Here is a 26304-nt window from a genome sequence, read left to right as displayed (position 1 = left end):
AGACTAGGGATGGCAAACTAGGGGCCCTCGCATGTGTTTTGTTTGGGCCACATGGTTATTTTTGGGTTTTTTTGAGACGGAGTCTTGTTCTGTCACCCTGGCTGGAGTGCAGTGGTGCCATCTCAGCTCACTGCAAGCTCTGCCTCCCGGGTTCACACCATTCTCCTGCCTCAGCCTCCCAAGTACCTGGAACTATGGGTACCTGCCACCACGCCCAGCTAATTTTTTGTATTTTTAGTAGAGACGAGCTTTCACCATGTTAGCCAGGATGGTCTTGATCTCCTGACCTCGTGATCCGCCCACCTCAGCCTCCCAAAGTGCTGGGATTACAGGCGTGAGCCACCACACCCAGCTTGGTATTTTTTTTTTTACAAAAAGGAAGAAGAAAAGGAGAAAAGATGAATAGCTTTAAACATTTATAATTTAAGTGATTTTGAATAAAAATCCATTTCTCTGGCTTTTCTTTTAAAATGAGGAGATCTGGCAACCAGGGACTCTACATTTCAGGAGAAGAGCATGTGGCTGGGGCCTCCTTGGGACAGAATACGTCTCTCTACCGGATTAGATCCCCACCTGGTCATTCAGCTAAACTGCATAGCCCCTGGAAGCCTATGCATCTGTGACCCTGTGGATAGAGGCTGTCTGCTTCCAGAGCAGGAGAAAGGGAAATGGATTTTTAGGGACAGAGAACAGCACTATGGGAAAGGCCATGTTTAAAGGAGGTCCAAATATTTGACTGACGGTCATTTCTATGACCTGTACAAACTTGCACTGCCTTTAGCCCCCAGAGAAAAGACTTGCCATCCTGATAGTCAGTGACAGCTGCAGTCTGACAAGTGGCAGAAACATGAAAACAGCTGCAAGCCATGCCCAAGCCTGCACTCACCACATCCTGCTGATAGGAGGGAGCTGGTGCTGGCCCTCCTGTCCCTCTCCTCTCACGGGGCTGGCAGTAGCTTGTGGTGACTGCAGGAATTCAGAAAGTCCCTTAGCTGGGTCAGAAATGTAGCGCTTCTCCTGAGGCCAAAGGCATCTTCACCATCTTCTTTATCCCATGTGTCAGGGGATCTTATGCAATATGGAACCCTGCTCACCCAAACTTACTGCACTCTGCTCTTGGAGGCCTCCCTTTGGAGAATTCCTAACACGACTCTACCTGCCAACCTCCCAGGCTAACCTATCAACCACAATTTCCTCTGTGTAGCCAACCCCACAGAAATGAGCCTCCTCATTTTAAAGGGCTCATACAATTAGAAGTTCTGCTCCATTCCAGCTAAGATTCCAGTGAAAAGAAACATTCTGCTCCTAAATGTTTCAACAACAGCATGTACCAAAGAACAGTATGTTCCCTATATACCCCGAGTGAGTAAGCCCCAACAGGCTCACAGAAAGACCAGATAATTCTCCATGACTTAAGCCAACAAGGGTTACATAGACCAGGAGCTAGAGCATGACAATGGCAGAGGAATAGTTACCAAACCTTGCATTCGCTCGGGGTGGCCAACCCATAGCCAAAAACATGTCAGAACTCCTACACCCCTGCCATATTTGAAAAAGAATATAGTATCAAAAAGTGTTAAAAATGTCTTTGTGGAGTGTCCTTGGGGCGTAGGGGCCGACCGCACGCAGTCGCGCAGCGCTGCCTCCGCCTACCAGTCTCGCCCGCGATCCCGGCCCGGGGCTGTGGCGTCGACTCCGACCCAGGCAGCCAGCAGCCCGCGCGGGAGCCGGACCGCCGCTGGAGGAGCTCGGACGGCAGGCTGAGCCCTCCCGCCGTTCCTTGGCTGAAGCCCGAGTGCGGAGAAGCCCGGGCAAACGCAGGCTAAGGAGACCAAAGCGGCGAAGTCGCGAGACAGCGGACAAGCAGCGGAGAAGGAGGAGGAGGTGAACCCAGAGAGGGGCAGCAAAAGAAGCGGTGGTGATGGGCGTCGTGGCCATGGCGGCGGCTATCGCCAGCTCGCTCATCCGTCAGAAGAGGCAAGCTCGCGAGCGCGAGAAATCCAACGCCTGCAAGTGCAGCCCCAGCAAAGGCAAGACCAGCTGCAACAAAAACAAGTTAAATGTCTTTTCCCGGGTCAAACTCTTCGGCTCCAAGAAGAGGCCCCGAAGAAGACCAGAGCCTCAGCTTAAGGGTATAGTTACCAAGCTATACAGCCGACAAGGCTACCACTTGCAGCTGCAGGCGGATGGAACCATTGATGGCACCAAAGATGAGGATAGCACTTACACTCTGTTTAACCTCATCCCTGTGGGTCTGCGAGTGGTGGCTATCCAAGGAGTTCAAACCAAGCTGTACTTGGCAATGAACAGTGAGGGATCCTTGTACACTTCGGAACTTTTCACACCTGAGTGCAAATTCAAAGAATCAGTGTTTGAAAATTATTATGTGACATATTCATCAATGATATACCGTCAGCAGCAGTCAGGCCGAGGGTGGTATCTGGGTCTGAACAAAGAAGGAGAGATCATGAAAGGCAACCATGTGAAGAAGAACAAGCCTGCAGCTCATTTTCTGCCCAAACCACTAAAAGTGGCCATGTACAAGGAGCCATCACTGCACGACCTCACGGAGTTCTCCCGATCTGGAAGCGGGACCCCAACCAAGAGCAGAAGTGTCTCTGGCGTGCTGAACGGAGGCAAATCCATGAGCCAAAATGAATCAACGTAGCCAGTGAGGGCAAAAGAAGGGCTCTGTAACAGAACCTTACCTCCAGGTGCTGTTGAATTCTTCTAGCAGTCCTTCGCCCAAAAGTTCAAATTTGTCAGTGACATTTACCAAACAAACAGGCAGAGTTCACTATTCTATCTGCCATTAGACCTTCTTATCATCCATACTAAAGCCCCATTATTTAGATTGAGCTTGTGCAAAAGAATGCCAAGCATTTCAGTGAACTAAATCTGGGAGAAGGACTGCCAAATTTTCTCATGATCTCACCTGTACTTTGGGGATGATAATCCAAAAAGATTTTACAGCACTAATGCTGATCAAAATTTGCTCTCCCACCAAGAAAATTTCAAAGACCACAATTGTTCTTCAAAAACAAACAAAACAAAACATAACAAAATTAACTGCTTAAATGTTTTGTCTGGGCAAACAAAATTATGTGAATTGTGTTGTTTTCTTGGCTTTATGTTTTCTATCTACACTTGATTCACATGTACTCTTTTCTTTGGCATAGTGCAACTTTATGATTTCTGAAATTCAATGGTTCTATTGACTTTTTGCATCACTTAATCCAAATCAACCAAATTCAGGGTTGAATCTGAATTGCCTTCTCAGGCTCAAGGTAACAGTGTTCTTGTGATTTTACCAAATTTTTTTTCTTTTTTTTTTTTTTTAGATTTGTAGTATTCTGGTCAAGTTATCGTGCTGTACTTTGTGTGTAGAAATTGAGTTGTATTGTCAACCCCAGTCAGTAAAGATATCTTCAAAAAATTATCCTCAAGTGTAGATTTCTCTTAATTCCATTTGTGTATCATGTGAAACTATTGTTGTGGCTTCTTGTGTAAAGACGGGAACTGTGGAACTGTGATGTTGTCTTTTGTGTTGTTAAAACAAGAAATGTCTTACCTGTATATGTATGAGTCCTCCTGTCATTGTATTTGGCATATGAATATTGTGTGCAAGGAATTGTTAAGACTGGTTTTCCCTCAACAACATATATTATACTTGCTACTGGAAAAGTGTTTAAGACTTAGCTAGGTTTCCATTTAGATCTTCATATCTGTTGCATGGAAGAAAGTTGGGTTCTTGGCATAGAGTTGCATGATATGTAAGATTTGTGCATTAATAGTTGTTAAAAATCTGTGTTCCAAAAGTGGACATAGCATGTACAGGCAGTTTTCTGTCCTGTGCACAAAAAGTTTAAATAAGTTGTTTAATATTTGTTGTTGTATACCCAAATACGCACCGAATAAACTCTTTATATTCATTTTAAAAAAAATGTCTTTGTGGCAAATATAAATTATTTCTTCAATATCCAGCTCTCCTTATTAACAGAACCCCGATTTTCTTCAGGGACTAGTATGCCAAGCTTCAAATAGTCCAATTTTCCAGCTTTCCAAGCTAGTGCTAAAGTTCTATAGAAATCCCCAGATATGGCATCCTTTAGTGAATAGAAAGGAAAAGACCTGCTGGACAAACACTGTTTGCCCCTTCACCTTTTCCTTTTTTTCCCTCCTTCTTGTCTCAGATAGGGACCCAAGAAGTACAGCAGCCCTTTAGCAACCATTAGGTAGAAACGTGAGGATGAAGGCCTGTACCTTAAGGACAGTGGAGCAGAAAGGCACAAAGAGCCTGGGCCCACAGGAGCATCAACGAGCTGGAGTAGCAGCCCTATGCTGAGAACCCTCATGCTGATGGCAGGAGACACACACCGGCCTGTTGAAATCCCTCAAGCAGGGTTTTCCATTATTTCAAATGGAATGAAATTTTGATTCATGAAGCTAGTTGTTAATGTATCAAAATCTCCCCCAGGACAATTTGTTCTGCTTAAAGGCCATGGCCACAGAACTCATGACAACAGAATCCAAAGGATTTAAACAACTGGGGCTACCAGTTTTAACCCTCAAAGTTCAAAAATACCCCAAACAGCCTGACTCTCTAACTCAACAGCCTTCCTCACTACCCAAAGATTTACTGAACACTTACTATGTCAGGCACTGTGTTGGAAGAAGATAAACATGAACCTGACTATTGAGCAAACAAGTAAGGGCTTTAACCAAGGCATGAACAGAGTTATGGGGTTCTGTAGAGGTGACTGGGTGCTCTGGGCATCCTGGGGCAGAGGGTACATAGGAAGGAAGGGTGGAAGCAAAAGAAAAGGCTGGGAAAATAGAGCAGCAGAGATGGCGGGGGCAGGGAGTGGGCATTCGCTATTTTAACTTTGTATTATTAATGGAAAAACCAAGGTTTCTACATAAAAGATGTGTATATTTGCTTTATGTTTTGTTCTAGAATCAGAATTATTACTAATGAGGGTGGGGCAGGCTAGCTTTCTGCTAATTTCCTTTCTGGAAATTAATAGGTAATTGTGATGAATTCCTAATGTTGAGAGACAGTTCTTGATGAGTGTCTTGTGTTTCTATACCTCTGTGAAAGACAGCTTCAGCTTTTGTCTTTTTAACTACCTTTTCAAGGATGTTTACATACCAAGTAGCCTTGTAAGATAGAGACAGTGTCTCCCTGGGACAGGCATTTATGTTTACTGTACAGAAATAAAGATAAGGTCTCCCTCGGGGGCAAAGGTTGGTCAGGATCGCTTGCAGGCCCCTTTATGAGACTGGGGTTTCCTAAACTCAGAGTTCCTTTGCTGGGTCATAAACCTGCTGTGTGTGTAGTATCCATCTGGGTCACTATTCCCTGTGGGACTTGGGAAGCAAGAGAAACTACTGCAAATATGAGATTCATTTTACCAGAGGTGCATGCATAATAAAGTCCTTTTGGTCTGACCCAGGAGTCTCAGGCCTTCTCTCAGCATCTATGTACCTGTGACAGGCTAACTTGTTAGCTTGCAAGGAGGGTAAAATCTCAAACACTTCACAATTTTTGATGCTTAAACTAAGATTTTTAGAGAGGAATGGTCTGGGATACTTTTATGGGGCTAGAGATTGGAAAAGAAGATAATTCTGAAGTATCTGAGTTGGGTGACTGGGCAGAAGACTGGGCAGAAGATGGTGGTGGTGTTAAAAGGAGGAACACAGAAAGGAAAGCGGGTTCCTGTAAAATGAGTTGGCTTTGACACATTTGGTTGGAGATGCCTAGAGGATCTTGAGGACGAGATAGGCAGGTGGGCAGGTTCTTATTCCAGCTGAACCATGAGTACAAGGGATGCTCCATAAACAAACTGAGCCCCCCAGGCCTCAGTGCTCCCCTTGGCACTTCCTAAACTCACACATCATTGTGTTGTCTCAGGGTCCCCAGAGCACACCAACAACAGATCCACTTTTTTTAAAAAGTATGCTTAAATCAGTCAGACATGGTGGTGTGCACCTGTAGTCACAGCTATGTGAAAGGTTGAGGTGGTCGGATTGCTTGAGCCTGAAAGGTAGAGGTTGCAGTGAGCTGTGATTATGCCACTGCACTCCAGACTGGGTGACAGAGCAAGACCTTGTCTTAAAAAAAAAACAAGGCGTGCTTTTCCCAACACTTAGGGAATCAAATTCCCGGAGCTGGAGCCTGGGCATCTGAATTTTTTTAAAGCTCCAAAGGTGATTCTGATCTGCAGCCAGAGTAGAAAAACGCCAACTATTAGAACCAAGGGCAATGACACTTTCCCTAAAGTCCTCAGAGTGTGGCCTGGCCAACAAGAGTCCTCACCTTGTTTGGTCAAGTAGGTGGCCGTTTCCTGAATTGGTAGCCCAGGATTTCTGTTCGACCTCCATCTTTTCTGAGGCCACTGAGTTCTGACTCAGGGACCAATTATCACTTGCCAAGTAAAGCACTGTACTTAAAGAGATCAGATACCCTGAGCCAGCCAGCTCCTAGATGTTGCTCTAAAGTAGACATTATCCCCCAGAATGGTTCAGAGATTTTTCTGCTCCCCTAAACTTTCTGGAATCCTGCCTGACACATCCTCTGGATTAATCATCAGGATACCCTCATGCCCAGCATATGGGGCATAGCCCCAGATACAACCATTCCCTACCCCCATCATCCTTATGAAAAACCGTGTTCTCTCAGACTTCTGAAGTCTTTTGCCGATAGTTTGAGACTTTGAGCTTTTAGAGAAGGCAGAGGGGATGGTTGTGTGCTTGGTTAGCTCATGGCCTTTCTCCTTAGCTTTCCGCGTGCCCATGTGTACCTCATAGCCCTTCCATGTGCTGGCATGACTTCTTCCTGTCTTGGAAAGGCTTTTTTCTCTATATGATCATGTCATCAGCAAACAGCAACAGTGTGGCTTCCTCTTTACCAATTTGGATGCCGTTTATTTCTTTCTCTTGCCTAATTGCTCTGGCTAGGATTTCTAGCACTATGTTGAATAGAAGTACTGAAAGTAGGCATCCTTGTCTTGTTCCAGTTCTCAGGAAGAATACTTTTAACTTTTTCCCATTCAGTATAATGTTGACTGTGGGTTTGTCATGGATGGCTTTTATTATCTTAAGGTATTTCCCTTCCATGCCAATTTTGCTGAGGGTTGTAATCATAAAGCAAGGCTGGATTTTGTCAAATGCTTTTTCTGCATCTATTGAGATGATCATGTGATTTTTGTTTTTAATTCTGTTTATGTGGTGTATCACACTTTCTGATTTGCACATGTTAAGTATGCAGGGATGCAGAACACATCCCTGGTATGAAAAGCACTTGATCATGCTGGATTATCCTTCTGATATGCTGTTGAATTTGGTTAGCTAGTATTTTCTTGAGGACTTTTGTATCTACATTTATCAGGGATATTGGTCTGTAGTTTCCTTTTTTGTTATGTCCTTTCCTGGTTTTGCTATTGGGTTGATACTGGCTTCATAGAATGACCTAGGGAGGATTCCCTGTTTCTCCATCTTTTGAAATAGTGTCAATAGAATTGGTACCAAATCAATCTTTGAATGTCTGATAGAATTCAGCTATGAACCTGTCTGGTCCTGGACTTTTTTTTTCTTGGTAACTTTTTTTACCATTTCAATATCACTGCTTGTAATTGGTCTGTTCAGAGTTTTTATTTCTTCCTGGTTTAATCTAGGTAGGTTGTATATTTCCAGAAATTTACCTGTCTCCTCTAGGTTTTCTAGTTTATGTGCATAAAGGTGTTCTTGGTAGCCTTGAATGTTTCTTTTGTATTTCTGTGGTGTGGATTATAGTATCTCCTGTTTCATTTCTAAGTGAGCTTATTTGGATCTTCTCTCTTCTTTTCATGGTTAATATCACTAATGGGCTATCAACTTCATTCATCTTTTCAAAGAATCAGCTTTTTGTTTCATTTACCTTTTGTATTTTTTTTGTTTCACTTTCATTTAGTTCCGGCTCTTTGTTATTTCCTTTCTTCTGCTGAGTTGGGGTTTGGTTTGTTCTTGTTTCTCTAGCTCCTTGAGGTGAGACCTTGGATTTTCTATTTGTGCTCTTTCAGATTTTTTGATATAAGCATTTAATGCTATGAACTTTCCTCTTATCACCCACCACCTCTGCTGTATCCCAGAGATTTTGATAGGTTATGTCACTATTATCACTGAGTTCAAAGAACTTTTTTTTTTGGTTTTTTGAGACAGAGTCTCACTCTGTTGCCCAGGCTGGAGTGCAGTGGCATGATCTTACAAGCTCCACCTCCCAGGTTCACGCCATTCTCCTGCCTCAGCCTCCTGAGTAGCTGGGACTACAGGCACCAACCACCACACCCGGCTAATGTTTTGTATTTTGTACAGACAGGGTTTCACCGTGTTAGCCAGGATGGTTTCGATCTCCTGACCTTGTGATCTGCCTGCCTCAGCCTCCCAAAGTGCTGGGATTACAGGCGTGAGCCATCGCACCTAGCCGAGTTCAAATAACTTTTAAATTTCCATCTTGATTTAATTGTTGACCCAATGGTCGTTCAGGAGCAGGTTATTTAATTTCCATGTATTTGCATGGTTTTGAGGGTTCCTTTTGGAGTTGATTTCCAATTTTATTCTACTGTGGTCTGAGAGAGTACTTGTCATAATTCTGATTTTCTTAAATTTGTTGAGACTTGTTTATTGGCCTGTCATATGGTCTATCTTGGAGAATGTTCCATGTGCTGATGAACAGAATGTATATTCTGCAGTTGTTGTGTAGAATGTTCTGTAAATATCTGTTAAGTTCATTTATTCTAGGGTATAGTTTAAGTCCATTGTTTCTTTGTTGACTTTCTTTCTTGATGACCTGTCCAGTGTTGTCAGTGGAGTACTGAAGTCCCCCAGTATTATTGTGCTGCTGTCTATCTCATTTCTTAGGTCTAGTAAGAATTGTTTTCTAAATCTGGGAGCTCCAGTTTTAGGTGAATATGTATCTAGGATTGTGATATTTTCCTGTGGGACTAGTCCTTTTATCATTATACAATGTCCTTCTTTGTCTTTTTAAACTGCTGTTGCTTTAAAATTTGTTTCGTGTGATATAAGGATAGCTATTCCCTCTCATTTTTGGTTTCTATTTGCATGGAATATCTTTTTCTACAACTTTACTTTAAGTTTATTTGAGTCCTTATGTATGAAAGACTTCATAACCAAGAATCCAAAAGCAAATGCAACAAAAATAGAGACAAATAGAAGCAAGTTAATTAAACTAAAAAGCTTCTGCACAGTGAAAGAAATAATTAGTAAACAGATGACTTACAGAGTGGAAGAAAATATTTATAACTTATACACCTGACAAAGGACTAATATCCAGAATCTACAGGGAACTCAAACAAACCAGCAAGAAAAAAAAAAAAAAAAAAAAAGATCAAAAAGTGGGCTAAGGACATGAATAGACAATTCTCAAAAGATGATATATAAATAGCCAACAAGCATATGGAAAAATGTTCATCACCTATGATCAGGAAAATGCAAATAAAAACCATGTTACTCCTGCAAGAACGGCCATAATCAAAAAATAATAGATGTTGGCATAGATATGGTGAAAAGGGAACACTTTTACACTGTTGGTAGGAATGTAAATAAACTAATGCCACTATGGAAAACAGTGTGGCGATTCCTTAAAGAAGTAAAAGTACATCTACCATTCCTGGGTATCTACCCAGAGGAGAAGAAGTCAGTATATGAAAAAGATACTTGCACATGCATGTTTACAGCAGCACAATCCACAATTGCAAAAATATGAAACCAGCTCAAATGCTCATCAATTAGTAAAGAAAATGTGGTGTATAGACATACACACACACACACGTATGTAAACATACATACCATGAAATACTACTCAGCCATAAAGAGGAATGAAATGATGGCATTTGCAGCAAACTGGATAAAATTGGAGACCATTATTCTAAGTGAAGTAACTCAGGAATGGAAAACCAAACATTGTATGTTTTCATTCACAAGTGGGAGGCGAGCTATGAGGATGCAAAGGCATAAGAATAATACAATGGACTTTGCGGACTTGGAGGGAAAGGGTGGAACAAGGTGAGAGATAAGACTACACATTGGGTCCAGCGTACACTGCTCGGGAGATGGGTGCACCAAAATCTCAGAAATCACCACTAAAGAACTTATTCATGTAACCAAACACCACCTCTTCCTTAAAAACCTGTTGAAATTTTTAAAAATGAAAAAAAAAAAGTTTGTTATCTCAAAAAACCAAATACCACATGTTCTTACTTATAAGTGGGAGCTAAATGATGAGAACTCATGAATATTGAAGGGAACAACAGACACTGGGGTCTACTTGAGAGTGGAGGGTGGGAGGAGGAAAGCAGCAGAAAAATAACCATTGGGTACTATGTTTAATACTTGGGTGACAAAATAATCTATACAACAAACCCCCATGACACAAGTTTACCTGTGTAAGAAACCTTCACATGTACCCCAAAACCTAAAATAAAAGTTTTAAAAAGAAAAGGTTGTTCTCCCTTTCCCTTGCAGGGCCCTTGATGGCTAGCCATGTAGTTCAGCACACATATTCTTACTACCATTTGAACCCAAACTAATGAGATTCATAAGAATCTCTATTGGCAATATCACAAGAGTTTTCTCAGCTTATCCTTGATCCCACCTTCTAGTAACATAACTATTCCAAAATATGGTCAGTTAAGGAATCCGTCAAGCCTGGGAGAAACTCAGAATTTATTAGCAAAATAGTTTATTCAAAGGCTGAATCTTTATGCACATTTGTTTTTTCTATTTGATGCTTAAACATAATTGGGGAGGTGTAGGAAGGTGGATGTGCCCTAGGAGGGTGTATTAGTCTGTTTTTACACTGCTTTAAAGAACTACCTGAGACTGGGTAATTTATGAAAAAGTGAGGTTTAATTGACTTGCAGTTCTACAGGCTGCACAGGAAGCATGACTGGGAGGCCTCCAGAAACTTACAATCATGACAGAAGGTGAAGGGGAAGTGAGCACCTTCTTCACATGGTGTCAGGAGAGAGAAAGGGAGGTAAGTGGCAAGTGCCACACACTTTTAAACCATCATAAGAACTATCACGGGAACAGCAAGGGGGAAATCTGCCCCCCGATCCAATCAACTCCCACCAGGCCCCTCCTCCAATTTGACACAAGGTTTGGGTGGGGACACAAATCCAAACCAGATCAGAGGGTTAAACATTTGCTATATTCAGGATGTAGGCCTGAGCTCATCCAGTGTTTGACTGACAGTTGCCAGGCTCAGTTCCGCTTTAAAAAATACATCTTGGCGGTTGGGCACAGTGGCTCACCCCCTGTAATCCCAGCACTTTGGGAGGCCGAGGTGGGTGGATCACCTGAGATCAGGAGTTCGAGACCAGCCTGGCCAACATGGTGAAACCCCTTCTCTACTAAAAATACAAAAATTAGCTGGGTGTGGTGGCACACGCTTGTAATCCCAGCTACTCAGGAGGCTGAGGCATGAGAATTGCTTGTACCTGGGAGGTAGAGGTTGCAGTGAGCCGAAACCATGCCACTGCATTCCAACCTGGGTGATAGGGCAAGATTCCATCTCAAACAAACAAACAAACAAAAAAACAACAACTATAAACAAAAACCACATACACATCTAAAACATCTTACAGGCAGGTAGAAACACTGTTTTTTTGTTTTTCTTCGAGACAGAGTCTCACTGTGTCACCAGGCTGGAGTGCAGTGGTGCAATCTTGGCTCACTGCAACCTCCGCCTCCTGGGTTCAAGCAATTCTCCTGCTTCAGCCTTGTGAGTAGCTGAGACTACAGGCACATGCCACCATGCCTGGCTAATTTTTATATGTTTTATAGAGATAGGGTTTCACCATGTTGGCCAGGATGGTCGCTATCTCCTGACCTCATGATCTGCCTGCCTCAGCCTCCCAAAGTGCTGGGATTACAGGCATGAGCCACTGTGCTTGGCCAGAAATAGTTCTATTTTACAAAATAGAAGTCTGTCTTTTAGGTGAGCATATGCTCTCTATCTAGAACAAAGTTATTCTCAATATCTTGTAACATGCTCAAAGAAACAGCCTAGCTGTCTTACTTCAGGCTGCTATAACAAATTACCATAGACTGGGTGGGTTAAACAAGAAACATTTTTCATGGTTCTGGAGGCTGGGAAGTCCAAGATCAGGGAACCAGCATTGTTGGGTTTTTCATGAGGCCCCTCTTCCTGGTTATGACCTCAATGGCCTCCTTGGTAGGTACACAGAGAGGAAAGAGAGGAGAGAGAGGAGAGAGAGAGAAGACAGAGAGAAGACAGAAGAGAGAGAGAGATCCCATCATACGGGCTCTACCCTCATGACTTCGTCTAATCCTAATTACATCCCAAAGGTCCCACCTCCAAATACCATCACATTAGGTACTGGGGCTTCAACATATGATTTTACGGGGGACACAAACATTCAGTCCATAGTGCTACCAAGCATCTGGGTGCTAGAGACATAGAGGTTAACAACACAGGCCACTTCCATGGAGCTTGCATTTTAACAGAAAAGATGCCATTCAAGTTAGTTCAAGTGTGATGAGTTCTTCTAAAGAGAAAGCTGCAGGAGCACATCTTAGTTGGGTGGAAAGGGGCTGAGTTCTGAGAGGACCTCCCTCAAAGTCAGCTCAGGTGAAATCTGAGGAATAAATGAGATTTAGAGAAAAGCATTTCAAACCTTGTAATCTTAGCAACACCCCTATAATATAGATATTACCATCTCTACCTTATAACACACTACATCTTATAAGGGAGGGCATCAAGGATGGGAAAGATAAAGTAACTTGTCTAAGGCCATGAAGTAAGCAGTGGTCAAGCTCTAAGTGTCACTCAGGTCTAACTGGCACACAGACTAGTCTGAGACTTTCTTAGGACCAAAACTGTTTTGGATTACTTTGAATTTTGGAATACAGCTGACCCTTGAACTACATGGGTTTGAACTGAATGAGTCCATGTGTACATGAATTTTCTTTCTTCTCTGCCATCCCTGAAACAGCAAGATCAATTCTCCCTCTTTCTCCCCCTCCTCAGCCTCCTCTACATGAAAATGAGGAGGATGAAGACCTTTATGATGATCCATCCATTTTTACCTAATGAATCCAATGTGTACTTAAAGTAAGTTAGAGAGAAGAAAATCTTATTAAGAAAATCATAAGGAACAGAAAAATGCATTATTCATTAGGTGGAAATGAATAATCGTGAGATGATCTTTCCTAAAAAGCCATGACATACACTTTAGAGTCATTTTCTTTTTTTTCTTTTTGAGATGGAGTCTCGCTCTGTCACCCAGGTTGGAGTGCAATGGTGCAATCTCAGCTCACTGCAGCCTCTGCCTCCCAGGTTCAAGAGATTCTCCTGCCTCAGCCTCCTGAGTAGCTGGGACTACAGGAGCGCACCACCACGCCTGGCTAAATTTTGTATCTTTAGTAGAGACGGGGATCCACCATGTTGGCCAGGCTGGTCTTGAACTCCTGACCTCGTGATCCACCTGCCTCAGCCTCCCAAAGTGCTGGGATTACAGGCATGTGCCACCACGCCCAGCTGAGAGTCATTTTCTTATTTCATTCCCTTTAATCAAGTTATTGTGGGGGAGGTTTCGGGTAGGGGTACTTCCCTGCTCTAAATGTCTCAGCGGCGATTAAATACCTCCATCACTACAGATTTTGGTTTCTGTAACTGGTATTTTAATATCTTATTAAGTTGGCAGAAATGGTAATAAAGACATTAATGAGGTTTTTTCCTCTTTTAATCTAGGCACAAATCTTGACTTAAAATTAACAATTTTCAATTTAAAACCTAAGTATCAATGATAAAGCATTAATTTTGCACAGCTTTAAATAAGGCTTAACTCTAGGTATCACAAATTAAATGTTTTTAATCCTTGATCCAGTTATTCCATTATTAACAATCTATCTTTAGGAAATAACTAGAGTTATGTGCAAAGTATAGGAAATGCATAAGAAAGGTCATTGCAAGGATTTCCTATTTAATACATGGTGTTGGGAAAACTGGCTAGTCATATGCAGAAAGCTGAAACTGGATCCCTTCTTTACACCTTATACAAAAATTAACTCAAGATGGATTAAAGACTTAAACGTAAGACCTAAAACCATAAAAACTCTAGAAGAAAACCTAGGCAATACCATTCAGGACACAGGCATGGACAAAGACTTCATGACTAAAACACCAAAGCATTGGCAACAAAAGCCAAAATAGACAAATGGGACTTAATTAAACTAAATAGCTTCTGCACAGCAAAAGAAACTACCATCAGAGTGAACAGGCAACCTACAGAATGGGAGAAGATTTTTGCAATCTATCCATCTGACAAAGGGCTAATATCCAGAATCTACAAAGAACTTAAATTTACAAGAAAAAAAAACAAACAACCCCATCAAAAAGTGGGCAAAGGATATGAACAGACACTTCTCAAAAGAAGACATTTATGTGGCCAAGAAACATAGGAAAAAAAGCTCATCCTCACTAGTCATTGGAGAAATGCAAATCAAAACCACGATGAGATACCATCTCACACCAGTTAGAATGGCGATCATTAAAAGTCAGGAAACAATAGATGCTGGAGAGGATGTGGAGAAATAGGAACACTTTTACACTGTTCATTGGAGTGTAAATTAGTTCAACCATTGTGGAAGACAGTGTCGCAATTCCTCAAGGATCTAGAACTAGAAATACCATTTGACCCAGCAATTCCATTATTGGGTATATACCCAGAGGACTAGAAATCATTCTACTATAAAGACACATGCACACGTATGTTTGAGGCACTGTTCACAATAGCAAAGTCTTGGAACCAACCCAAATGCCCATCAATGATAGAATGGATTAAGAAAATGTGGCACATATACACCATGGAATACTCTGCAGCCATAAAAAAGGATGAGTTCATGTCCTTTGCAGGGACATGGATGAAGCTGGAGACCATCATTCTCAGCAAACTAACAAAAGAACAGAAAACCAAACACTGCATGTTCTCACTCATAAGTGGGAGGTGAACAAGAACACATGGTCACAGTAAGGGGAACATCACACACCAGGACCTGTTAGGGGTTAGGGGAGGGATAGCATTAGGAGTAATACCTAATGTAAATGATGGGTTGATGGGTGCAGCAAACCACCATGGCATGTGTATACCTATGTAACAAACCTGCACGTTCTGCACATGTACGCCAGAACTTACAGTATAATTAAAAAAAAAAAAAAGATCATTGCAACTGTATTTTAATTCAAGACAGCCCAAATTTCTAACAGTGATTGTATTAGTCCATTCTCACACTGCTATAAAGAACTACCTGAGACTGGGTAGTTTATAAAGAAAATAAGAGGTTTAATTGACTCACAGTTCCACATGGCTGGGGAGGCCTCAGGAAACCTACAATTGTGGCAGAAGACAAAGGAGAAGCAACAACGTCTTCACAAGGCAGCAGGAAAGAGAGCAAATGAGGGGGGAAGTGCCACAGTTTTAAACCATCAGATCTTCTGAGAACTCACTACCATGAGAACAGCATGGGGGGAACCACCCCCATGATCCAATCATGGTGTTAGGTGATTAGGGGTTAGGTTAGATCCCTCCCCTAACACACGGGGATTACAATTCGAGATGAGATTTGGGTAGGGACACAGAGCCAAACCATTTCAGTGATGAACTGGCTAGTAAAATTATGGTTTATCTATACCAGCAGCTCTCAAACTTTGTGGTCTCAAGACCCCATTACACTTTTAAGAATGTTTGAGCTCCTTGAAGAGCTTTTGTTTATGTGGGTTATCTATGTGAATATTACCATATTAGCAACGAAAAGGGAGAAAAGTTTAAGACAGAAATATACAAGCCCACATTCCATTAGCTGTCAGAGTGATGACATCACATCATGTAGCTGTCAGAGTGATGACATCACCACATCAGCATATCCAAAATTAAGAACAAAATGGGAAATAATGTCTTAGTATTAAGAAATAGTTTTGACCTTGTGGACCCTTGGCATCTTAGGAAACCCTTGAATCTATAAAATAGAATAAGATGCCACCAAAAAAATGTTGTATAAAACATTCACTGACACTGAAAAATCCTGATATTAAAAAAGCAGACCACAGAACAGTACGAACAGGATTATACAATTTAAAACCAATTTAAAAAGCAATGGAAAGACACACTGTAACATTTTACAAGTATATACCTCTAGATGGTGAAAATACTAGTTATTTTTTTCTGCATTGAGGTTTTTATTTATTTTTTTTTTTGAGACAGTCTTTCTTCGTTGATTAGGCTGGTATGATGGTTAATACTGTGTGTCAACTTGATTGGATGGAAGGATGCAAAGTATTGATTCTGGGTGTGTCTGTGGGGGTGTTGCCAAAGGAGATTAACATTTGAGTCAGTAGGCTGGGAAAGGCAGATCCACCCTCAATCTGGGTAGGCACCATCTGCTCAGCTGCCAGCGTGGCTACAATATAAGCAGGCAGAAAAATGTGAAAAGAGAGATTGGCCTAACCTTCCAGCCTACATCTTTCTCCCGTGTTGGATGCTTCCTGCCCTTGACCATCAAACTCCAAGTTCTTCAGTTTTGGAACTCGGACTGGCTCTCCTTGCTCCTCAGCCTACAGATGGCCTGTTGTGGGACCTTGTGATCATATGAGTTAATACTTAATAGACTCCCCATATATATCTATATCCCATTAGTCCTGTCCCTCTAAAGAACCCTAATACAGCTGGTATCCAACTCCTGGGCTCAAGTGATCCTCTCACCTCAGCCTCCCAAAGTACTGGGATTACAGGTGTGAGCCACTGTGCCTGGCCGAGATTTTTTTATAATCAGAATAAAATGCATTTAACAAACATATACTTAATGCCTATTTACAGTCACCTGTATTTTCCTTCCCAGACCCGAAAATTTCAGCTTAGTAGCTTTAGGAAAGGTATCACTAAAAAATATCATACAAGGTATTAGTTTTGCACAGCTGTAAACAGGGCCTACTTCTTAAAGTGTGGTCTGCAGACCACAGCATCAGTGTCACCTGGGAGCATGCTAGAACCGTGGATTCTTCAGCCTCACTCAACACTACAGAATCAGAACCTGCATTAAGACCCAGATGATTTGTGTGCACAACAGAATCTGAGAAACCATGGAGGCACGTTAGAATGACCTGGGAGTTTTGGAAACAGTGTGGAAGAGAGCACATGTTTTTTGTCTTTTCTTTGTTTTTTTTTGGAAACGGGGTCTCGCTGTCACCCAGGCTGGAGTGCAGTGGCAAGATCTCAGCTCACTTCAAACACTGCCTCCCAGGTTCAAGCGATTCTCCTGCCTCAGTCTCCCTAGTAGCTGGGACTAGAGGTCTGTGCCACCACACCCAGCTAATTTTTTGTTTCTTTTTTTTAATAGAGACGGGGTTTCACCACGTTGGCCAGGCTGGTCTCCAACTCCTGACCTCAAGTGATCCGCCCACCTTGGCCTCCTAAAGTGCTGGGATTACAGGCATGAGCCACCATGCCTAGCCGTTTTTTGTCTTTTCTAATGCTCTCAGGTGATTCTAATGTGCATCTAGGGCTGAGAAAGTGCTGCGCTAATGCAGGGGCCTGGCTTGAATCTTAAAAAGAACAAGATTGTTACCCCAGTCTCTACCTACTTTAATACGTCCTCCCACTGCAACATGTAGTGACCTCCCTGCCAGCTCCCAGGGCCTAGAATTTCACAGGAACAGCAGAACTAGACGAAGAAAACAGCTGGTGTTTTAATTTGCTCAGGGTACTATAACAAAATACCATAAACTGGGTAGTTCATAAACAGTTGAAATTTGCTCACAGTTCTGGAGGCTAGGAAGTCTAAGATCAGGGTGTCAGCACAACTGGAGTCCACAGACAACCCTTCCGGGTCGCAGACCGCCTCCTTCTCACTGTGTCCTCACATGGCGGACGAGGGCAAACGAGTTCCCACAGGCCTCTTTTATAAGGGCACTAACTCCGTTAATGAGGGCCCTGCAGTCATGATCTAACCACCTCCTAAAGGCCCCACCTGTTAATGCTATCACGGTGGGGATTAGGTTTCAACCCTGACAGCGCAGAGCTTGTACCTACATTGTCCAGTTTTACAAGAAATTCTACTTTTCACGTCACCTTCTGATATGGTTTGGCTGTGTCCCCATCCAAATCTTACCTTGAATTGTAATAATCCCCATAGGTCAAGGGCAGGGCCAGGTGGAGATCATTGAACCATGGGGGTGGTTTCTCCTATACTGTTCTGGTAACGAATTAGTCTCATGAGATCTGATGGTTTTATAAATGGGAGTTCCCCTGCAAAAGTTCTCTTGCCTGTTGCTATGTAAGATGTGACTTTGCTTCTCATTCACCTTCTGCCATGATGGTGAGTTCTCCTCAGCCATGTGGAACTGTGAGTCCATTAAACCTCTTTCCTTTATAAATTACCCAGTCTTGGGTATGTCTTTGTTAGCAGCGTGAGGACAGACTAACACACCTTCACTGTAGATGAGGTGGTTACTAATCACCTCAATTACCACTGCTGTCATTCAGCAAGCCTTCGAGTGCCTGGCGTATGCTAAGGACTGGGCCACAATTCCAAGACTCTCTATACTGGACCTTCTTACTGCTTACCTGAGCTTTTCCCCACTCTTTCGTCTGGAGGTTCTGGGCCCTCTCCAACCTCCCCAGCGGCATAGGCTTTATTGTGGCCCCCTCTACCCTCCCCAGGGGCCCAGATCAAACCTCTCCTCCTTCTTGAGACCATCTTCCATTAACCCCTGTGTTCTTCCCGTAGCTCAACCAGGCACCATTTTGAGGAATGTCAGTTTAGTTCTTGAAGTGGATTTTCCACGTGTGGGGTTTTCCCCTCCATCAGTTGACATTTCCTTAGGAACTTATGCAGCATGCTTATAACACAGTGCCTGGAACACTTCTAGTCAATAAATGTGACCTGTTCTTTCAAGAAGATGATATATTCACCCCTAGTACCCAGCCTGCAGCAGGCAGTCAGAGAACTAGTGGGCTGATTCAGTCGCAAAGTAACAAGACTAAAGACAGCACAAGTGTGGAAATAGGCTATTTTCTTTATAAAACTTGAATCACTCTAACAAGTTGAATTTAAGATAATTTACTTCAAATAAATACAGAATACAGACCATGACTTAATCATAATAAAGCATTCTTTATGTTTAAAATGTCCCACAAAACGTCGATTTTTTGTTTGTTTGTTTTTTTGAGATGGAGTCTCACTCTGTCATCCAGGCTGGAGTGCAGTGGTGTGATCTCGGCTCACTGCAAGCTGTGCCTCCTGGGTTCACACCATTCTCCTGCCTCAGCCTCCCAAGTAGCTGGGACTACAGGTGCCCGCCACCACACCCGGCTAATTTTTTGTATTTTTAGTAGAGACGAGGTTTCACTGTGTTAGCCAGAATGGTCTCAATCTCCTGACCTCATGATCCGCCCACCTCAGCCTCCCAAAGTGCTGGGATTACAAGCGTGAGCCACCGCACCCGGCTGATTTCTTTTTTATGGTTTTTGTTTGTTTGAGTCAGGATCTTGCTCTGTTGCTCGGGCTGGAATGCAGCAGTGCAATCAAGGCCCACTGCAGCCTCCCATCTCCTAGGCTCAAGCAATCTTCCCATCTCAGCCTCCCACATAGCTGGAATTATAGGCTCATGTAACCATGTCCACCAATCAGAATTTTTTTTTTTGTAGGGACAGGGTCTCACTATGTTGTCCAGGCCGGTCTCAAACTCCTGGGCTCAAGCCATTCTCAGGGTGAATCTATAAAGTGAAAGCAAATTTATTCAGAAAATAAAGGAATAAAAGAATGGCTACTCCATAGACAGAGGAGTCCTGAGGGTTGCTAATTGCCCATTTTTATGGTTATTTTTTGATGATGTGCTAGATGAGGGGTGGATTAGTCATGTCTCCCCTTTTTAGACCATGTAGGGTAACTTCCTGATATTGCCATGGCATTTGTAAACTGTCATGGCACTGGTGGGAGTGTAGCAGTGAGGACGACCAGAGGTCACTCTCATTGCCATCTTGGTTTTGGTAGGCTTCTTTACTGCAACCTGTCTTATCAGCAAGGTCTTTATGACCCGTGTCATGTGCCAACTTTCTATCTCATCCTGTGACTTAGAATGCCTAGCCATCTGGGAACATAGCCCAGTAGGTTTCAGCCTCATGTTACCCAGGTCCTATTTACAATGGAGTTGTTGTGGTTCAAATGCTTCTGACAAGACCAAAGCAAAATCCAGGTCATTCACACCGGTGGTATGTATGCATGTATGTGTGTACTTCTAAGTACAGTGTGTAGAAGTAACACACTGGTGGTTCTAGAAGAAATATAAAGATGTTCTATTCCTTGTTTCTGGAGAGTTGCTTATGTTGAAGAGGAACTGAAGTGCAAACCAGGGTCCTGGGGCCTTTTGTCACAGAAACCTGTGAAGTTCCGATGGAGGGTGGTGTTCCCTGGGAGGGAGAGTGCAGAGCATTGCCCTCCTAGCCCCAGTGAGGACTCCGTTAGGACAATGCCTCGCCTGGAAGATGAGCAGCTTTAGACAGTCACCATCATCATCTAGAAACCACATTTGGAAACTGGTGGGAGGGCAGGGCCCAGCTCCATCCTGCCTGATCAACTCCCAGCAGCAAGATCCCAAGCAGGATGGATGGTGATGGGAGCAAAACGTCCTGTTCTCTTATCTTTCCAAAACAAGCCTTGCCATTTTTCAGGAGCGTGTAAAGGAAATAAAACACCTACTCGCCCTAAGCAGGCAACATAAGCTGTGTACCTTCAAGTTTCTCCAAAGCACAAGCGCCTCTGAACATAGTGTTTTTATCCCTGAACTATTCCAACTCCAGTCCGGAGTGGTTTTATGCATTCGACACTAGAGGGCAGGCCATTAAAACGTTCCCGTTCAAACGAGTTGCTCTGCAAATGCAAGAGCTGACACTGCACCTGACAGTCCGCTCCACATCTGAAAAGTAGCTTTCCCCCACTGAGAATGTGTTCGGTGAGGGGCAAGAGCGTGGGAAGCCTGCTACTGCTTTCCTTTCGGGGCATATTTACAGTGAAAGCCCGTGAACTCGCCTGCTCTTCCCTTAGATTTACTTTACTTGGGAGTTCCTAGAAGTGGAGAAATAAATCACAATGGCCAGTGCGGGTCCCCAGAGGTTTAGCCTCGGCTAACGGATAACAGGAAGGGACTAAATCAGCATCCTCTCGCTAGTGGCAAGTTTACAAGAGAACCACTCAGCATGAAAACTCCACAACAAGCTGTACTTAATCCCTCAAGAAGTCCTAAAAACTGTAGTTTTATTTTTATTAAGTTAGAGACGGGGTCTTGCTCTGCCACCCAGGATGGAGTACAGTGGTGCTATCATACATCACTCCTGGGTTCAAGCTGTCCTCCTGCCCCAGCCCCCAGAGTAGCTGGGAGTGCAGGTGCATGACGCCAGGTCCAGCTAATTAAAAAAAAAAAAAAATTTTTTTTTTTTAGACATGGGGTCTTGCTATGTTGCCCAGGCTAGTCTTGAACTCCTGTCCTCAAGCAATCCTCCTGCTCTGGCCTCCCAAGGTGCTGGGATTACAGGTGTGAGCCACCTTGTCTGGCCTAAAACTGTAATATTATAAACTCTGTGTGGCAAACCCCTCCAAACAAAAAGTCTAAGGATGGCTCTGCTCCAAGTTCACAGTTTGGCTTCTCTGCCCTGCTCCCTGCTGCCACACACCCCCCACCCCCCACCATCTGACTGCCTTGTCTGTTATCACGTGTAGATTTTTCTATGGATTTTATTGTGTCATCATGATAAAGCCAATGTTAATGTATTTTTCAGGCAAACGCTGTGTTTTCCTCCTCACTCAAAGACTAGGCTTCTCACTCCAGAAGCGGGCAGCACCTAGAAGCAGCCCCATGGCCTCACGGGAGAGCGCGCTGGCCATGAAACCCTGCTGGCCAGTGTTTATGGAGGGCTTCCCAGTTCTTCATTGGAGGTCTAAACAGGATTTCCCTAGAGAAGGAGGGCTTCGTGGAATAAATGACAAGGAGAGCTGGGGTGGCCTCCCAGGTCACTGGGCTCCAGCTCCTCATTGTTCAGCCCACAGGCTTCCCAGGGCGCCTGTCCAAGTCAGCCGGAAACAGACGAAACTGCAAAATCACTCCATTCCTGCCCACACAAACACAGGGAAATGAATGATCACTTTGCATAAGAAACCTCCAAGAGACACTTTAAGGATCCCCTTGAGGAAAGGACAACTGGGACCTGTGGCAGGAGGAAGGCTGAAAGAAAAGTCCAGGTTTATTATTCCCTGGGAGAAGGAAGAGGAAGAACAAAGGAAATGCACTTAAGTACTTCATGATGCAAAATTCTGTTTAATTTCTGAGTTCACATTTAAAAACTGTATATTTTTAAATTATAGAAGAAATGATGTTAGTGGTAACCAGTCCAACAACAGAAATAGGGAAATTTAATAAGCTTCCCCTAAAGTCTACCTTCTACACACTGAAGAAGCTTCCTCCAAGTTTTTGAGTTTTATAGACAAAGCATCCTTTTACTTCTGAGCTGTCATTTTTTCTCCTTTGTTAGCTTATAGTTTGCAACAAGCAAAGCGGGTCAATGTAGACAATAAGAAACCTCAAGAAGCAGGGATTGGCCATCTCCAATCATCACTGATAAATTTCCTTAAAATCAAAATAACATTGTTGTTTCAAATAGATGAGAAATGAGGCAAAATATTTCTTGAACAAGTCTGACACTATGCTGTCAGGATCTAAGTGTGCTATATGAACCTTAACATTTGTTTTCATTTGATCTTTGAAAAAAGTCTTTAATCAGTTCTAACGACAGAAGTCTTCTTCTGCAGTGATAATTCACAATGAAAGACATTTAAGCTGACATTCCTCTAATGGGTTTTTAAGATTCCAGCTCCAAGGGACTGTGAGAAATTATTTTCTTACAAAAAAGGTTGTGAATATTATCAACATTTATCTAAGCCCATAAGTCATAAATCCCACCAGGCATTAAATTTTCAAGGGAGCTTTTAAAACATATATACCCTGTCTCCCACTCCAGAACTGCTAGGGGTGAGGTCGGGGGAATCTGTATTTCACACGGTCCCCAAGTGATTGTAACCAGCAGATGACCTCATGGGCAGAGATTTCCTACATACAGGGCTCTCATCTCTGTGTCTTGTCAGTCAGCATTTGTAAGTACAAAGGAACCTTTCCCTTCCCAACTACAAAATCTTACCTTTCTGTTTCCCCTCCTAGAAAACCGGATCAGAACAATGCTTCTCAAAATGTAGTTCCCAAACGAGCCGCAAACAGCATCACCTACGATCTTACCAGAATACAAATTCTCCAGCCCCACCCCAGACCTACTAAGTTACAAATTATGGGCATGGAGCAAATGCACTCATGTGTTTTAACAAGTCCTCCCAGTGATTCTGACACCTGCTAAAGTTTGAGAACCACTGGATTCGAAAATTTCACAATTTCAAGAAAGAAGTAATGAAGAAAGACACAACTCCATGTAAGGTAGAACCAGGTTTATTAATGACAGCCTTTATTACAATCACTCTCAAAGTGTAAAAAATAAAGGGTGATTAATTAATATTTAAAACTCACTCGGACTTGCTGTTTGGCCTTTCAGTGAATGTGCCAAAGGGCAGGGATCTTGCCTGATTCTGAATCAACTGGCCAGATGGAGTTCAATGGAGAATGAGGCAATCAACAAAAAAGACAAACGATGCCAACTGGAGAGCTCGTGTCTTCTCCATGTTGGAAGGACATTACAAAATGGCAACTGTGGTGGGGGCAGAGATGAAGTCAGACAACCTTACGGTCGGAGTAAGACGTGAACACCTCTACCTATACAGAGACAAAAACACACACATGCAGAGCCATACACACACCCAAACTGTGAACACAGTTTTGAAAAGAATTTCCTTTCTGTCCTTTCTCTGAGCAGACTGACATATTCATCAGCCACCACCACGCACCATGGGGCTGAAATGGAAAACCTCGCTTAATTTCCACAAAGTATGCTAGCTGGCTGCCCAGTTATGTGCTGGCAATTCTGTCCGCACCGAAAAATGTGCCTGTGGTTTTCCCAGCGTTCCACAGACTGATATCTGCTCCCCAGGAGGGCAACATCCGGTGGACACCAGCTGGGTTAAAATCTAGAGGGCAAAACTCGTTCCTCCCACCTAAAGTGGGGGCAGGAGCGGCAGCACCAGGAAGTGGTTTTCCACTTTGTGTTACACAGTACTTGCCCCAGTTCAACGCATTCCCCTCCAAAGTATTTGTGCTTTGATACCATCCTGATGGTTAGTCTGCAATAAGAGAACTGAAGGAGCTATGGCCATGCACTATTTTCTTTTTTTAATAAAAGCAAACTAAAGAGGAAGAAAAAGAAATCATTAGGAGCTTTTGACTGGGTCAATGTTGTTTCAAAATCGGGTTTAATTCCATTCAAAGAGAAAGAAGGGGAGGGTGCAGAAGAGGCCACTCAGATTGACTCTGGAAGAGATCACTGAGACCAGGGAAGCATTTGGATGGTACAGCTGGTCTCTTCCCAGCCAGGCTGGGAGGACATGCCACAACCTCCCAAGGCTGTGAACCTAGGAAATAAGTGTTGACCAAATAACATATTTCAATGTTTGTAGAAAAGCCGGCAGGAAAGGGAGATGATAGATTCAGATTCACAGGTCATGCAGGTTAAGATTTTATCAAAAATTAATGCTTGAGCTGAGTAAGAAAACACTAAAATTTAAGTGGAACCATATCATAGCTTTCACCTTTGGAAGACGAAAAACAACAAACATACAAAACAAAATGACCCAGAGTATTCCAGAGTTTCCAAAAATTCAACTGCTAATTTTGGCAGGGTGAGAAGAAGGGGGTATTTAACTGATACCTCCTTCATTAACCTCATTTTCTCCTTGAATTTCACTGATAAAGCTCCGGCCTACTTAGAAAAAAGAGCAGTCCTGCTAGAATACAGCCTCATGAAGTCTTCCGATGCCCTTGCTCGGTGCACATGAAATACACAACTTCTGTTATAAGGAGACTTTCCAGGATAGACCAAGTGCGCTCGCCCGAGTGACTTGAATACCATCACAAAATCTGAACCCAAGACGAGTTGTTTTCTTCTTCAGATCAGAGTGGCACGTGTTTCCTAAAACGTACATGGAGGGATGCCGACAAACCACTGCCCTCCCAGGTGAGGGGCTGAGTCTTTGAGGAGATGCACTCCTTCAGACCATGGAACAGAAGGTGGTCCGTCCAAGGTGTGGCGAAGAGCAAAGCTGCCTTCCCAGCCCTCCAGTTATGGAAGATGAGGACAAGACTGCATTTTCCGCACATTCAAGTACATCTGGGTCCCCCACCCTCCCTTTTTTTCTTTTTTGGTAAGCATCCAACTGTCCATAAATTCATGGCTACAGTAGAGATTCACGGCGCAACGACTTTCATACTGGTTATTTTTGTTTTTTAATTCTGTCAGTGAGCAGCATTTCCCAGTTTTACCCCACAAATGGCAGCTCCATTAGGCGAGACTGCGGGCTGCATCTGTGATGAGGTCCGTGCAGCTTGAAGATGAGTTCGGCACGTGGGAGGGTCCCAAAAGCTGGGTCTGTCCAGTGTCTTGCAGCAGCGGCTGCAGGGGCTCTACCAGCTCGCCCTGACAGCTTCGATATCGCTAACCAAATTCTGGGCCAGGCATATCCCAAAAATCTGAAAAAGGAAGAAAATGTGAGTCAAACAGTGACACTTGTAACTTTTACTCCTGGCCACTGTGTCCCATTTTTTTAAAATTGTTGATTTTTGAAATTTAAGATGTAATTCATATGTGGTAAAGAGCATCCTTGCAATATGTATAATTCAGTGGCTCTCACTACATTCACAAAGCTATGCAACTATCACCACTATCTAATCACAGAACATTTCATGACCCCAAAAAGAAACCCAGTACCTGTGAGCAGTCATTCCCATCCCACCATCCCTACAGACCTGGCAACCACTATTCCACTTCCCATTCCCATCCCACCATCCCTACAGACCTGGCAACCACTATTCCACTTCCTGCCTCCATGGATTTGCCTCTTCGGGACATTTCATATCAAGGGAATCATATAATATGGGGCTTTTGTGACTGTCTTTTTCATGTAGCAAAATATTTTCAAGGTTCATACACATGTACTATTAATTTATTCCTTTGGATGGCTGAATGATATTCCACGACATGGATATGCCACATTTTGTTTACTCCTCAGTTGATGGGTATTTGC

The 26304-nt window shown here is 43.1% G+C and overlaps 1 protein-coding gene and 1 pseudogene across 3 annotated transcripts in view; one reads left to right on the top strand and one right to left on the bottom strand.

The window, feature by feature from the left end:
* The first annotated feature begins 1601 nt into the window (after positions 1-1601).
* On the top strand, positions 1602-3934 carry LOC105529952 (annotated as a pseudogene). Its single transcript, XR_001004587.1, has one exon. The product of XR_001004587.1 is annotated as a fibroblast growth factor 13 pseudogene (transcript).
* A 19613-nt stretch (positions 3935-23547) lies between these two features.
* The window catches only part of TSPAN5 (tetraspanin 5), a 184727-nt gene continuing 181970 nt past the window's right edge, over positions 23548-26304 (bottom strand). For both annotated transcript variants that reach the window (XM_011967246.1, XM_011967245.1), the window contains exon 8: positions 23548-25750. In XM_011967246.1, coding sequence (XP_011822636.1) covers positions 25685-25750 — 66 coding nt within the window. In that variant the 3' untranslated portion in view covers positions 23548-25684. The remainder of the gene's footprint in view (positions 25751-26304) is intronic.

Source organism: Mandrillus leucophaeus, unplaced genomic scaffold, assembly GCF_000951045.1.
Source record: "Mandrillus leucophaeus isolate KB7577 unplaced genomic scaffold, Mleu.le_1.0 Scaffold795, whole genome shotgun sequence".
NCBI classification, from domain to species: domain Eukaryota; kingdom Metazoa; phylum Chordata; class Mammalia; order Primates; family Cercopithecidae; genus Mandrillus; species Mandrillus leucophaeus.
The sequence above is the reverse complement of the archived record's forward strand: the minus strand, read 5'-3'. Positions and strand labels throughout refer to the sequence as shown.